The 16,153-nt window shown below is 37.8% G+C and overlaps 2 protein-coding genes across 5 annotated transcripts in view; both read right to left on the bottom strand.

Moving 5' to 3' along the window:
* The window catches only part of LOC116622203 (putative protein ZNF720), a 132,976-nt gene that overhangs the window by 96,527 nt on the left and 20,296 nt on the right, over window positions 1-16,153 (bottom strand). The gene's annotated exons all lie outside the window — the stretch shown is intronic.
* LOC116622197 (zinc finger protein 331-like) overlaps window positions 7,446-16,153 on the bottom strand; it is a 53,949-nt gene continuing 45,241 nt past the window's right edge. Inside the window, exon 5 of the mRNA XM_032388461.1 lies at window positions 7,446-15,046. Coding sequence (XP_032244352.1) covers window positions 13,236-15,046 — 1,811 coding nt within the window. The 3' untranslated portion in view covers window positions 7,446-13,235. The remainder of the gene's footprint in view (window positions 15,047-16,153) is intronic.

Below are 16,153 nucleotides of genomic sequence, written 5' to 3'. Positions count from 1 at the left end.
AGTATGCATGACCGAAATGAAAATCCAGAGACAGGAAGTTTAAAACACAACCTAACAGAAATTAGGAGCTAAAAAGTACAAACTAAATTTTAAAGTACACTAAAGGGTCAGCACCTGACTTGATGAAGTAGAAGAAAGACTCAGACAACATAAAGATCCCTCATTTTAATTTATCCACTGAGGAGAATAAAAAACTTGTGGAAAAGGACAGGGTCCAAGGGACTTATGGGACACCAACAAGTAGACCAATATACACATTAAAGGGGACTCCCCCCAAGGAGAGCAGCGTGGAAAGGGGCAGATAGCTTACATGAAGAACAACTGGCTTATACTTCCACAATTGTGGAAAAACAGAGACATGTTCAAGAAGCTCAGTGAATTCTAAGTAGGATAGATGTCAAGACATGAAGACACAGACACATTATAATTAATTTATCAGAAATCACAAGTGAACAGAGAGCTTTGAAACAGCATGACAAAACTAATTTCTCCTGTGTAACAGAGCTCTTCTAAGAACATCAATGGTTTCTCAGCAGAACTTACAAAAAGAAATGCAAGGGATAAAATCTTCAAGTACCGAAAGACCAAAAAAATATCAACCAAAAACACTGTATGTGGCATAAATGTCCTTCAAAAATGGAGAAATGAAGACATACCCAAGTCAAATCCCCTAGAAGTGTACCATTAGACCTGTCCTACAAGAAACACTGAAGAAAGTCTTTCTGGTTAAAGCACAAAGATTCTAAACAGTAATTAAAACCACATGAAAATATAAAGCTCTCTGGTAAATGTAAATGTTTACACAAATACAGAAACCTAGAATATTGTAATGAGGTAGCACAGACTGCTATTTTCTCATTGAACTGAATTATTTCAAAGAATAAAAACATAGGGGCGCGTGGTTGATTTTGGCTCAGGTCAAGATCTCAGGTTGTGAGATCAAGGCCCGCACTGGGCTCCAAGTCTCTCTCTCCCTCTCCATCTGCCCCTCCCCCCACTCACATGCATGCTCGCTCTCTTCCTTAAAAAAATAAATAAATAAAAATAAAAATGATATATCTAAATTATAGAGTACACAACAGAAAAGACAGAATTATTAAATATAGGGTTATGAGTGACCCATAGTGGGTACAGGGATGGACAGGATAAGCAGTAGTTTTGCATGCTCTTGACGATATTAGGTTAAAACGGTTTGTTACAGCTTTGAGAGGTTTTAAGTAATCCCTATGGTAACCGGGGTGGAAAAAAAACCAACAACAGAAGATATAAAAAGGAAAGGAGAATCGTATCAAAGCATGTCACTACAAACATCAAACAAATATAATGAAGCACATTGGGAGGGAAAGGAGGATAAAATAGCCACGAGAAGTACAGAAAACTATGAAAAGACAGCAGCAGTACTTCCCTTTCCTAATTACTTTGATGGTAAGTAGATTAAACTCCCCCCATTAAAAGGCATAAATTGGCTGAATGAGTAAAACACAAGATGCAACATCCTCCTGTCTACAAGAGAGTCACATTAAATCTAAGGACACACCTAAGATGCAAGTAAAAGTATGTAAAAGCACATTTCATGAAAATGGAAACCAAAAGAGGGCACAGGTGGCCGTACTAATATCACACAAATACATGTAAATTCATAGTTTCAGAAGAGAAAAACATACATACATAAGGAAATGAAATTACCCAGATACTGTAACAATTATGTGTGCACCTGACAACAGAGATCCCAGACATGTGAAGCACAAAAGGCAGAACTGAAGGAATAAATCAACAGCATCATTATAGTAGCAGAGGTTAATACCTTGATTTAACTGGACAGAAAGACCACATTCAAGTCCAGGAAGGAGAGCACTTGATTACGTATGATGGACACACACAGACCACTCCACCAAGCAAGAGTCGGATACACAATCTTCTCAATCACACACAGAATGTTCTCTAGCACAGACTGTCTACAAAACACGTCTTAACAAATTTAAAGATTAATATCATAAGTATCATTTCTGATCACCATGGAATAAAACAAAGAATGAACAGCAGATGGGAAATTGGAAATGCCACAGATATTTGGACATTAAACAACATGCTCTTGAACAATCAATGAGTCAAAATGAAATTATAAAGAAAATAACCAGTAAATACCTTGAGAGTAATGAAATGAAACAATATATTCAAACATATTGAAATCAGAAAAAGTCATTCTTTTTTTTTAAGATTTTATTTATTTGAGAGAGAAAGAGAGGAGAGAGGGAGGGCATGAGCGGGAGGAAGGGGCAGAGGAAGAGGAAGAAGCAAACTCCCTGCTGAGCATATAGCTGGATGTAGGGCTCAATCTAAGGACCCTGAGATCATGACCCGAGCCTAAGTCAGACACTTAACTGACTGAGCCACCCAGGCGCCCCCAGAGAAAGTAATTCTAAGGAAACAGTCAGTGGAGTGAAAAGGCAACCTGAAAAACGCAAGGAATTTCTTTTGCAGACCCTCTAGAGCAGAAGGATTTAACATTTAGAACAGAGAAAGAACTCTTGCAATGACAACCAAACAGCAACTAGCATGATTAATAACTGCACAAAATTTTCAATGGGCACAATCCAAGAAATATATACAAATGGACAAGGCACAGGAAAGATGCTCAACCTCACTATTCATTAGAAAAATATAAATCAAACAGTGAGTCATCACCCCTCACCTGTCCAGATCCCACTATAAAGCACGAACAAAAAAAAAAAGGACACGTGCTGGAAAGGATGAGGAGAGATTGCACCCCTTATACACTGCTGGAGGAAATGCATATGAAGCAATCACTATGGAAAACGGAGTGGAGGTTCCTCAAAGAGTTGTAAATCATATTACCGTATGATCCAGCCATCCCACTTGACAGTATATGACCAAAACAATTCAAAGTGGGATCCACAAGAGATGTTTGCACAGGGATATTCACAGCAGCATTATTCAGAAAAGCCAATAATAAATGAAAGCAACAGAAATACTTATGAATGCATAAGAAAATGTAGCATATACATTCACTAGAATAATATTCAGCCTTGAAAAAAGAGACACATATTGTCACTTTATACAACATGGTTAAAACGTGATGATGAGTGAAATAAATGAGTCACAGAAACAGATACACTATGATTTCATTTAAGTGACTAAACCTAATGTGAACCTCATGAAAAGGAAGGAAGGAAAGAGAGAAGGAAAGAAAGGATGCCAGGATCTCAGACACAAGTGTGGAAGTGGGTACTTAACAGTTACTAAGTTTTAGTTTTATAGGATGAGATAATTCTAGAAATTGGTATTCCAATAATGTCAACACACTTAACACTTTAGTTAAAAATGGTTAAAATGGTAAATTTCATGGCATATATTTTTGACCACAATGAAGAATAATGACACCTAAAACTGAAGAGATACAAATTTTTTAAAAATTACCTTTAATTCAAAAAGGTGTTTCTTTCAAAAGAGAATATGAATTCATCCACAAATAGATGATGACATTAATTCCATATAACAACTTACCCAGGATAAACACACAATATAAAACCACCACTGACAACCAACCAAGAAAAGAAACAAACAAGGTAAGTCATGAACCAACAATGTACGGGTAATATTTGTACAAACAAATACACACATAATTTTATTGGCATTTGACATATGGCTGATTCCTATTTCAATTAAACCCTACACTGTCTTTGAACTCCTAAGTTGAAAATTGTTATCCAAAACTATAAAACAGATAAAAAAAACAAAAGCACAATTCACTAATGCTGTAGAAACTATCAATAAAAATGAACTTTTGGGGCGCCTGGGTGGCTCAGTTGGTTAAGCGACTGCCTTCGGCTCAGGTCATGATCCTGGAGTCCCAGGATCGAGTCCCGCATCGGGCTCCCTGCTCGGCGGGGAGTCTGCTTCTCCCTCTGACCTTCCCCCCTCTCATGTGCTCTCTCTCTCTCACTCTCTCAAATAAATGAATAAATAAAATCTTTAAAAAATAAATAAATAAATAAATAAATAAAAATGAAGTTTTACTGAATGCAAAACAATAAGAGAAATGTTACCTGTAATACTTCTGAATAAAACAGATACATTATACAAGGATCCTTCCATATAACGATAGTTTTAAACCGAGACCGGGCACTCAAGAAAAGCAAGCATTTTCTGCTTTGTTTAGTTTCTGCTAATGTTTAACACATTAGCATGTGTTACGTGGCATAAATTGTGCACAGAAAATTCATCACAGTCAATCATAAAATGTTCTAATAAAAATTTTATGGATGAGCTTCATTAAATGACACTAGAGAATTTGTTAAGAGATATTGCCACTTTTACAAAGAATGCCAAGGCTGTAATTCATCCTTGAGAAGCAACATCACAAACAAACATACAGAGAAAGACCATGATTGTTGTACAATATGCTGAGTATCACTGCTATATAAAATAAACATTTAGGTATAAATTATACCACAGTTCACATATATTTTAAGATAATTATTTCAAGTAGCACTTCCCAAATCACACATTCAGGTGTGTTCTCCGCTTTGACCATTACACCTCACCTGCGTCATCTGCTTTACTCATTCCCACCTACCTGGATGTAAGGCTCCTTTCTCTTCACATCCCAGGGCTCTCTCTTGGCTCCAGAAAGGTGAACAGGTGTCACTTAGATATAACAAGACTCATTTGTTTTAAAAATAGAAATATGAGTTTTGTTGGATTCTTTAATTTTCAACTCAGTATTGTCCTCAATAGAGAAGAGAGAACATTGTAGAATTCTAGAAAATGGTTTCCCCAAATACTGTTATTTGATGAGTTTGAATGGAATGTTTTTATGGAAATTATACGTGCTACTAGAACAGAAAGAATGGCAACAACAATCCTTTTTAAACATTTACTAGAAACCAGGTAGTATTGTAAGTTAATGCAAGGAAACAAACCAAAACAACAAAATAATTTATGAGACCAAACATTTTTTTTTCTCTTATGAGAGTATTTTGCCAAATGTCCAGTAAATGGAAGAAATGAGGTTTTAACCAAGGTTATCTGAGTTTATGTAACATGACACACAAGTCTACATACAGAGACGTATGTAGCCATGTTTAAAGCAATGTTCTGTAGGGACCAAGGGTAGGCTGCCCCCAAGATGAACATTCTTTTGGGCTAAAGGTAATTGACACCCTGGCTTAAGAGAAACTTTTTACCGTCCCTTAACTTTGTAGAAGGATCTAACTTGGGGGTCTTCACAGAATACGGGTTATTAGTAGTGACAAATTTTATCTGAGTGACCCACCTGTGACGTGGCAAACATCTAATTATCAAACATCTACTCTTCTTAATGCCTTGTGAAGTACGTTTTTCCACTTGAAAATCCCTGGTCCTCCTTCTTAGTTCAGGAAGACATAAATACCTCATTTTGCCTGACTGCCTTTGGGATTTCCATGCCTGTGAGGGTTCCTTACACTTATAAAATTTAAGTTGATCTTTCTTGTTAATCTGTCTCATTTCAATTGGATTCTTAGTCCTGCTAGAAGGACCTTTTAAGGGACAGAAATTCAAGCTCCCTGACAGAATCGACACAAAGTTGATCTAATGAAGCCAGCACTGATCTTGTCAGTGCAGATGAGAGAATGCACGCTACGGGTCATATATCCCCAGGCAGAGCTGTACCAGACAAGGGACATGTAGCCTAGGCTCAAGACACAGGCATGTGACCCCACTAGCTTACAAGTAGTTAATCAGCACTAGCCTACAGATATAATTACAGGATACACCTCATAAAACCTCTCAGATAAAGAAGAACGATATTTTTCTGACTCAAAGTGTTTTGAGAAGGAATACACCTCTAGGGTATAAGGTGAAGTGACACCAGAAGTTATTAAGGACATCTGCTAACATGACCTCATGGGTCTATAAATTTTCTTTTCTGTTTTTTTCCAGTTTCACCTCAAGCCACAAAATTACACCACTTCTATTATTTGTGAAGAGTTTACGACAACAGAATTGTTCACGATCACCTTATTCAAACAATAAGGTAAATGAAAGGCTGAATTCTATGTAACATAGCAATTTCATATCTGCTTAAATCCAATCAATTTGATTTTCACATCAATAGAATATTAAACAAAGCACATATAGTGAAAACAGGCCACAATAAATGACAGACATTTTGCTCAGTCACTAAAGAAAGCCCTTGACATTTCCAATTTCACACCATCAAATTAATCATTCTTGCGGATTTAAAAACACAAATCAGGGGCGCCTGGGGGACTCCAGTGGGTAAGCGTCTGCCTTCGGCTCAGGTCATGATCCCAGCACACTGGGATCCAGCCCCGGGTGGGCTCCCAACTCAGTGGGGAGCCTGCTTCTCCCCGCCCCCCTTATTCTCTCTTGCTCACTCTGCTCTAAGAAATAAATAATCTTTAAAAAAAAAATAAAAACACAAATCAAATATGGATCCTAGGACTTACTTTCAGAGGTGCCAGCACAGATAACTTCCTATAGTGATCCAATTTGGAAGTCAGTAGGGACCAGAAGCCTACTCCCCGTGAGCAGGGAGCCTGACGCAGGCCCAATCACAGGATCCCAGGACCATGACCTGAACCAAAGGCAGATGTTTAACCAACTGAGCCACCCAGGCGTCCCAGAAGATGATTTTCTTCAGTAATACTGCATGGCCACAATACACGGTAAAGTCAGGAGAAGCACAGATGCATCTGCCTCTTAGAAACTTAAAATTCTTCACAATGTGACCAATTTAAATCCTTGACACGTTCTGTAGATGAGATTCTGAATGAATGCAAAGACAAAGGATAGTAGTTCCTCTCAGTAGAGAGTGGCAGAGTCAACTTCAGCACCCGGCAGCCATCCCACAGGGATTCCCAGTCACGATACAAATAATTCAGTTGCTCCATCAGGGGAAGCATGGAAGAATCAGCCACTTAGCATGTTGAGCACTTTGAATTCAGCCAGGCTAACTCCAGGGAAAACCAAGACACAAAACGCAATCCACCATCTCCAGGGTGACACCTGAAGCAGCATGATTAAACTCTAATTAGCACATTCTTTCACGGCTAAATTCCCTTAGATAGTGCTGGCATGTCAACCAACAGGGATAGAAAATAAACCATCACAACCGGAAAAATGGGATGGAAAACCCCCTTCATACAATCTGGTGGGGCTCATGTTTAATACACATGGATTACATATCTGCAGGCATCTAAATAAGTAGAATATACAAAGGATTTTAATGCTCAAGTGGTCTAAATGAGGATCCCTCAGATACTTCATTTGTGTACCTATGCATCCCCTTCAAGAGAGCCATCTATTAAATAGAGAGGGATACATATTTTGATTGCTACTTAGAAGCTTTTATTAAAGATTTACTTATTTTAGAGAAAGAGAGAACACAGGGTGGGGGAGAGGCAGAGGACAGGGGAGAGACTCTTAAAGGAGACTCCGCGTGCAGCCTGACAGCCCGGCACCAGGGCTCCGTCTCCTGACCCCGAGATCATACCTGAGCCAAAACCAAGAGTTAGAGGCTTAACCAACTGCACCACCCAGGCACCTCTACTCAGCAGCTTTTAAAGGAAACACTGATAATGTACCATCTAAGCAGGAAACAAATACAGGACCTTCTGAAATAGGGCCAAAACCTGAGCTCAAAAATATCAACTCCTGTACAAGTACTTTCTACTGCTACACCACCTTTTTATAACTTAAATAGGATGCCAGGGAATGAGGCCTTAAATTAAATCCCGTCAGAGAACAAGAATTCTTGTCCCCTCAAAGGTCTTTCTAGCTGGACTCAGAATCAAATTCATATGAGACAGATTAACAGCAGAAAAATCAAATTTAATAGGTATATGTACAGGAAATCCACACAGAAGTGGAAGTTCCAGACTGTCAGGGAAGATGAGGTACAAATACCATCCTGAAATAAGGAAAGAAGGGGTGGGGGTCAGGAGCTTCGCAGGAAAGGAAAACACTTCACAGGGCGATAGGAGCACATCTTTGGTATTTAGGTATTTGTCTTACCTTAAAGATGGTTCAGAGATAAACTTTTTCATGTTAATCTCTCATGTTCTGGAAAGACCCCCCCCCCTCCCCAATTTAGATTCTTCTGGGTTGTTAATGGCAGGGGAGGGGTAGAATGTCCTCTGCAACCTGCAGGTTCTCAAGTACCTTCAATTATCCAAAGGGGCATTTTGCAGGGGGCGGTGGGTGGAGAGAGAGGCTTGTCCTGCTCCTTCAGTTCCCCCATCTAAAACTTCCTTGGGAGTTTCAAGTATTCCATGTTGATCTGGTAGATTACTTCAGGTCACTGATCTAGCATTTTACCCTGCCAATAGGTCAGTTTGGCCAAACTCGTTTCAGAAGGCAATGATACGGGTGTATTTTCAAAGGCAGCCTTGTAGCTTAAGTACTGTGATTAAATGAGGCATTTATATGAAAACAAATGAACTACGATTAATGATTAGATCAAATGTTAAGGCAGGTTCTGATCTCTGAGGGTAGCCAGCTGAGCAGACTTCTAGATGTTAGATTTCAAGCATCGTAAGATAGAATGAGGGCAGGCAGGGGAAACCTAACATATTGTCCTGGTTTATAGTTTAAATACTACGTTGGTAGTATTTCAGTGGTCCACAGAGCCACAGTACTAGGACTGTCTATACATGAGCTATTATGACAATTTCTTTACAAGTCATTCATATTAAGTTTGCAGAGCTTCAGGAAAAATGTCAATTTTAGTTCTCAAATGATTCCAAGTAGGAAGGTGAGAGAAAACTCAAAATGTCTGGGGACTTGTAGCCATGCATTGGTCGACATTAGAAGAAATCAGGATGTAGTCAATACTGAATACTACTAAAATCTAGTATCTACAAAATGTTACTGAAACAAATTTTTACCAAAGATAGTCAAATTAACACTAATTTGATTACAAAATAGTCTAAGAAAAAACACTTGGCCTGATTATCTACATAACTGCAGGTAGAATGGAGGTTGAGCTACAGACACTTTAAAAACAGTTTTGCAGGAACTTTTCATGAGGAATCTCTAAATCGAACTTTTAATAGCATCTCCAGGTCAGAGTCCATGCCATTTTCGTGCCACCAGACTTTATGGACAGTAACTACAGATTTCAGTGATCTCCTCTCTTCATCAAGTCCCCTAAGTATCCTGAGGTTCCTGCGCCTGCTAGTAAGTAATCTTCCTTGCTCACATGGTAAAGCTGCTGGGAACTCCCTAAGCAAGGTATCAGGCTGGTATTTCCAAGGGGGCCTTTTTGATCCATAAAGTCAATCTTAGTTCCCTATAGCGGTCTTGTCATATCTGAGTCTATGCAGCTCTTTCTCAGCTATGACATTCCAGTCAAAGCCATCGTTGTATAACCAGTGTTTGTTTGTGTCTTGTCACCATGAGAACAGATTCTTACTGAAATTATACAAATATATATATACAGGCATTAAAATATAAAAATAGTTACTGAGACACTCTGAATTCTGGAGGAATCAGGGAGAAAAGATAAACGTTCCAATTTGTTTACAAAGGTGTATTTTGTGTAACGTAAGTTAACATAAGGGATAAAATTTCTTAAATCTGTAAACACCAAAGTATTTTTTAAAAGGTTTTATTTAAATTATAGTGAGTTAACATGCACTGTCATATTTGTTTCAGGTGTACAATAGTGATTGAACAATTCCATACAACACCCGGTGCTCAATACAACAAATGCACATCTTCATTCCCATCACTTATTTAACTCATCTCTCAAATCCATCTCCATTCTGGTAACCATCAGTTTCTTCTCTATAGTTAAGAGTCTATTTCTTGATTTGCCTGTCTGCTTTTTTTTCTCCTTTGCTTGTTTGTTTCTTATATCCCACATATGCGTGAAAACACATGGTATTTGTCCTTCTCTGACTTCTTTACATTAGCATAATAACCTAGCTCCATCCATGTCATTGCAAATGGTAAGATTTCATTCCTTTTTAAGGCTAATATTCCATTCTATATAGATACACATCTTCTTTATTATCAGTCAATAAACACTTGCACCAGACTGTCTGAAGCAGAAATGCCCACTGCCACTGACTGTTGTACCACTCCTCCAAGAAATCCATGGCACAGAGCCAGGGCACAGGGCTACACTCATCATGGCACGCGGTAAAGGGAGGAAGGTCCCACACAGCGGTGCATCAGCTTCCACGAAACGATACCCATCTACAGTGGATTTAAACTATGTTGGGGTTATATACCTGGAATACTAGCGCTTTGGTGAAACCACAGCACACATCTTGCTGAGCCTGCCTGTTCCACCGTCCAGAAGGCTTCTTCATCTCCAACATCTACTCTACCATGTGATATTTTGAAGCTATGCACTAAATGATTGCATCATCGAATACCCTTCCTCCATCCACAGCCACTGATCTAGACCTGGGCAAACACAGTCATCACAACAGCATCTGGTCCTCACTAACACACAGGAATTCAATTAAATCATGAAGATAAAATAGGACTTCCCTACTCCTCAGAAACCCACCACACTTGCCAATTCCTTTATTCCATTACATTTATTCATCAGATGACACCACCAAGAGGTAACTGTGCCTTTTGAATGACTAAAGGGAGCCACGTTGGGTTCCCTACCCACACTGAAAAGAATTCTTCACATTTTCTTTTAATAGGTCTTACCTTTCTAAGGATGCTGCCATCATTGTGTTTTACTTATATTTACATCCCACATGCCAGGGCTAAATGTCTGAATTGACACCCATTGGCCTTACTTGTCTCTAATCTCAATTAAAAGGTCAGTGAGGACATTCTCACCACAACACAGGCAAAGAAGAACGTTTGAGATGCCTATGTAGGTGGAAATAAAACTGGGGATAAATAGAAATGGAGATCTACAGTTATCTAGGAAAATAAACAAGTATAAGTTATTTTTCTAAATCCAAGGAGTCAGTTGTGCAACCCAGGAAAGGTGTCCTCTCTCCACATGCAGAATTTACGCCAATTCTTCATCCTCTGTACTTTCTCTTAACTGGGGCTACAATGTCACTCCTACCGGAATATATTTCTCTAACTTATGGGGTATCTATTACACACAAACCATTGTTATAAGTGTATGTTTACTAGATAGAAACATGAAAACAACACCCACATGTATGAAGTGGGGCACATAACTTTATTAGGGGCCATGGTAGAGTGCTTTAGGGTCCCTGGGAGAAGTCCAGATAGCCTTTCAAACTAAAATAGGTTTAAGTAAGCTCGGTGGGAGTCTTCTCTAAAGGACACATAAGGGGAAAGTCATGGGAGACAGGAGAAATGTTTGCTCACAAGGGTGGACTGGGAATGCCCTATCAGAAGGTACATTAACTTTTGACTCTGCAGTTTGTTATGTAGGAAATGCACTAGTAAGATTCTCTTGTGTCACTAAAAGTCCCCTGCAAAACTCCTGCCTACACAAAATGTATGCTAAGTAGCACTGTCATGGAGTACTTCACTTAGTTGATCAATAAGACCCACATACAATCTATAATATATCTGTTATACTATCCCACTAGACCCAAGGAGGAGAAAATGATACAATAGATAAACTAACGGAAAAACAATCACACATTATCTAAACATTAAGGCCAATGAGAAAAATGGATTACTAGATAATATTTCCACTCTGTTGCCAAATAGGTGATAGATACCATCAGTTACCTACAACCTTATATAAAATGAGATAGGTTAACATTGGTAGTCAGATAACACTTCATTCATTACATATCCATGTTAACATGATAAAAACCATTATGTTTTATTAATTAAAATATATTAAGTTCACACATAGACTAAGTTATGCATTTCAATCCCCTCTATAATCCTTGCTCAAAATACAGTATATAAGCATTAAAAAGCATTCAAGCACTGATATAATGATGTGGGAGTAGTGGTTTCAATAATTTTCAGGTGTGAGGTCCTTCTCAACAAATGTGGATGTATGCCATGTTGGGGAAGAGTCAGCTACCCTCTTTATGGTATCTGTGAGGATTTCTTCCTTTCAACCACATCCACTAATATTCTCTAACTATTGCTATCATGAGGATACATCAGAATTTTACTGGATTGCCACCTGTTTTTCTTCTAATACCAGTTGGTAAAATATTTTATTTGTAATATTCAGAAAGTTCTTTAGTTTTAATAAATGGAAAAGATTGATGTTCTGAACACCTTTTTCATGACGACAGTCATTAATGTTATAACCACAAATAATATCTTCATTTAGATTTTCTTTATATATTGTATATTATATTGTCCTTCATCTTCCATGGATAATTAGATATCATGAGTCCCACCTAGTGAAGGAGAGAGCTCCTATCTTTGATGAAGCAACAATCAGTCACACAATTTCACACATACTAAAAATAAATGTATTTTCTGAAGTGACTTGAGAGTAGAGATACATTAATATTTGCTAGACACAAATATCAGATAGGGCCAATGCTAAAAAAAAAAGCACATATTGAAATTAATTAGAACTATGCAAAAATCTATCCACTCAATCTTTTGAAGAATAGGACAGACATTTCTAACAGTTTAACTTTGTTATTATTCCTTATCATGAGTATTCTGATGTAATATCTGAATAGACTGACTGACGTAGTGCTTTGTACTTGATTTCTGTGACATTTATTTACATTTGATGTTCAGTTACATACATTTCTAAGTATTTACATCTTTCAAGTTACTGTCCTTTATGCACTCACGAGTGTTTACTAATGTGTATACTTAAAATGAAGGTCTTTCCTCATTCATAAATTTGTAGGGTTTGACTCTAGTGTGAATTTTTGGATATTAAGGATTGAATTCCAGTTAAAGGCACTGCAAATTTCTCTGTATTTTAGTTTCCATCCTGTGATGAGAACTATGATGTTCAGTAAGTTGGGAGTTCCAGCTAGAGGCTTGAGACATTCTTTTACCTTTGTAATGTTTCCCCTCAGTATGAACTCTGAGATGCTGAGTAAGAGTTGAGCAATCCTAAAAGTTTTACCACATTTTACATTTCTAAGTTTTTTTCTCCAATACGAATTCTCTGATGGTCAATGAAGCTTGACTTCTGATTAAAGGGCTTGCCAAATTCATTATGTTTGCAAAATCTTCTCCAGTATACATCCTCTGATCAGAAGTTAGACTTTAGCACTGCTTAAAGGCCTTGGCACATTATTTTCGTTAGGACTCCTTCAAGTATGAATTCTGTGATGTCGAGTCAGGTGTGAGTGCTGGATAAAGGTATCACCACATTCTTTACATATGTAAGGTTTCTCTCCACTATGAATTCTGTGATGTCGAGTAAGGTGTGAATGCCGGTTAAAGGCCTGGCCACATTCTTTGCATATATAAGGTTTCTCTCCAGTATGAATTCTGTGGTGTTCGGTAAGCTTTGACTGCTGGTTAAAGGCCTTACCACATTCTTTACATTGGTAAGGTTTCTCTCCACTGTGAATTCTGTGATGTCGAGTAAGGTGTGAGTGCCGGTTAAAGGCCTGGCCACATTCTTTACATATGTAAGGTTTCTCTCCAGTATGAATTCTGAGGTGTTCAGTAAGCTTTGAGTGCTGGTTAAAGGCCTGGCCACATTCTTTACATATATAAGGTTTCTCTCCACTATGAATTCTGTGATGTCGAGTAAGGTTTGAGTGCTGGTTAAAGGACTGGCCACATTCTTTACATATGTAAGGTTTTTCACCACTGTGGATTCTGTGATGTTGAGTAAGGCTTGAGTGATGGTTAAAGGCCTGGCCACATTCTTTACATTGGTAAGGTTTCTCTCCAGTGTGAATTCTGTGATGCTGAGTAAGGTTTGAGTGCTGGTTAAAGGCCTTTCCACATTCTTCACATTGATAAGGTTTCTCTCCAGTATGAATTCTTTGATGTCGAGTAAGCATTGAGTGCTGATTAAAGGCCTTTCCACATTCTTCACATTGGTAAGGTTTCTCTCCAGGATGAATTCTGTCATGTTGAATAAGGTGTGAGTGGTGGATAAAGACCTTGCTACATTCTTCACATTTGTAAGGTTTCTCTCCAGTAGGCATTGGCTGGTGTTGAGATGGTGTTGAGTGCCAGTCAAAGGCTTTACCACATTCCTCACAAATGTAAGTTTTCTGTCCAGTAGCGGCTGTGTTATGTATGTTTAGTCCTGATGATTGACTCAACATGTTCACAGGTTTATTACATCTGTATATGTTTTTTTCCATGTGAATTCTCTGATAATCACCAACACTGGAGGATTGGTTAACAGATTTCCCACACTCATTATATTTATAAGGATTCTCTCCCATAGGGATACTCTTATGTATAATCAGGTTGGAGCTTTGATAAAAGACTTCCACACATTTATCACACTCATAATGATTCTCTGGAAAATGAGTCCTCACACATTTATTAACATTTGAACCCTCGTTAAATTTGTTCTCAGAGTCACTGCATTGAGCAATTCCATTTTCATTGAAAATGCTCTGGTCATCTTGTAGGGTTGACTCCTCGGTGAAGGACCTCTCAAATGAATCCCACTTAGCACTTTGTTCTTCATTTTTAAATCTCTGGTTTTCAGAAATGTTTGACTCAAAGGTCAATCCAATCCTACTTTCAAAATGATTCAAATAATTATTTTCAGCATGGACTAGGCAACTTTCCAGATTTTCCAAATTCTCGTTCTCCAAATACGTATGTTTCACCATTTGATTTGAGCCCTTGCTTACAGAAAGACACTGCTTTGCAGAAGTAGCAGACTTAAGAAGGGATATTTTCCCAAGTGTTTTATATTCTTCATCATTTTGGGCAGTGAGATTCATATTATGGACAGTTGTCTCAGTTTGGATATGTCCTTCATGATATCTTTGATGCTCTTCACTCTCCCCATCATTTTTCCAGTCTATCATTAAGTGTAAATTGTCAAGGGCACTATGTTTATATCTACCCACTGCCACGTTTTGGAAAGAAGCTTCTATGCACAGCTTTGGCAGGAAACTCTGGGTGCCATGTGAAGATACAGCTGAAAGATATTGAATAAGAGAAAAGTAAAATCATTCCACTTACTATTCTCAGATGAATATAATGAAAGCTTCTAATACGCAAAATTAAAATCAATCAGAGAACTTCAGCAATATGGCTGAGAAAGACTCATCAGGACTTCATTCCTCCAGGGAGACAAACTCGCAGACAACGTACAGATCACACAGCCTATCACATAGTTCCATAGTACTGTCATGCTGGAGCACACATCATGATCCTAGACCTCAAAAAATCAGGAAAAGTGCCATTTGATCCCAAAACTAGCAGAAGGAAAGAAATTTAAACTTAAAATAGAAATCAACAAAATACGATAGCAAAAACAGGAAAACATCAATAGGAAGATTGCATTTTCAGAAAAGATCAACAAAATCAATATACTTTTAAATAAAGAATGGAAGCAAGAAGACTAGGTAAAATCAGAAGTAAAGAAGTGAAAGCAGACGCAATATAACTGATACCAAAGAAATAAAAACAATTGTAAGAGGTGATGATGGATAATTATATGTCCACAAACAGATATATAAAAAAAAACAACTTGTATAAATCTCAACAAGTGTATAACCTACCTGACTCCATTATGGAGAAATAATAAAAAAATACAAATATCAAATAATCTACCACTATTAAATACATTGAAAAAGTAAAACAAAACAAAACAAAACAAAATTCCCAACAAAGAAAGTCCTGTGCCAGATAAATTCACTGGAGAATTCAAACAAACATTTAAAGAGAAAGCACTTCAAATCTCCTCCAACATTTCCAAGGAGTGAAGAGAAAGGAAACTATCAAACAATCTCTGAGACACCAGCTTTACCAGGTTATCAAAGCCAAAGGAAGACACTACAAACAAAGACGACCACCAACTACTAACTATGAGGAATAGTTATACTAAGTCCACAATAAAATGAAGCAAACTGAATCAAAAGCACATTTTACTATTTTACAACATAATCAAGTGAGAATTCTTACTGGAGTTCAGGGTCTTTTAACATATGGAAATCTATAAATTTAAGAGTGTGCATTAACAGAATGAAGGTCAAACATGACATGTTCATATTAATTGAAGCAGAACAAGAATGTGAGCATA

The sequence above is a fragment of the Phoca vitulina genome, unplaced genomic scaffold (assembly GCF_004348235.1).
Source record: "Phoca vitulina isolate PV1807 unplaced genomic scaffold, GSC_HSeal_1.0 scaffold52, whole genome shotgun sequence".
NCBI classification, from domain to species: domain Eukaryota; kingdom Metazoa; phylum Chordata; class Mammalia; order Carnivora; family Phocidae; genus Phoca; species Phoca vitulina.
This window is presented reverse-complemented; position numbering and strand designations above follow the sequence as displayed.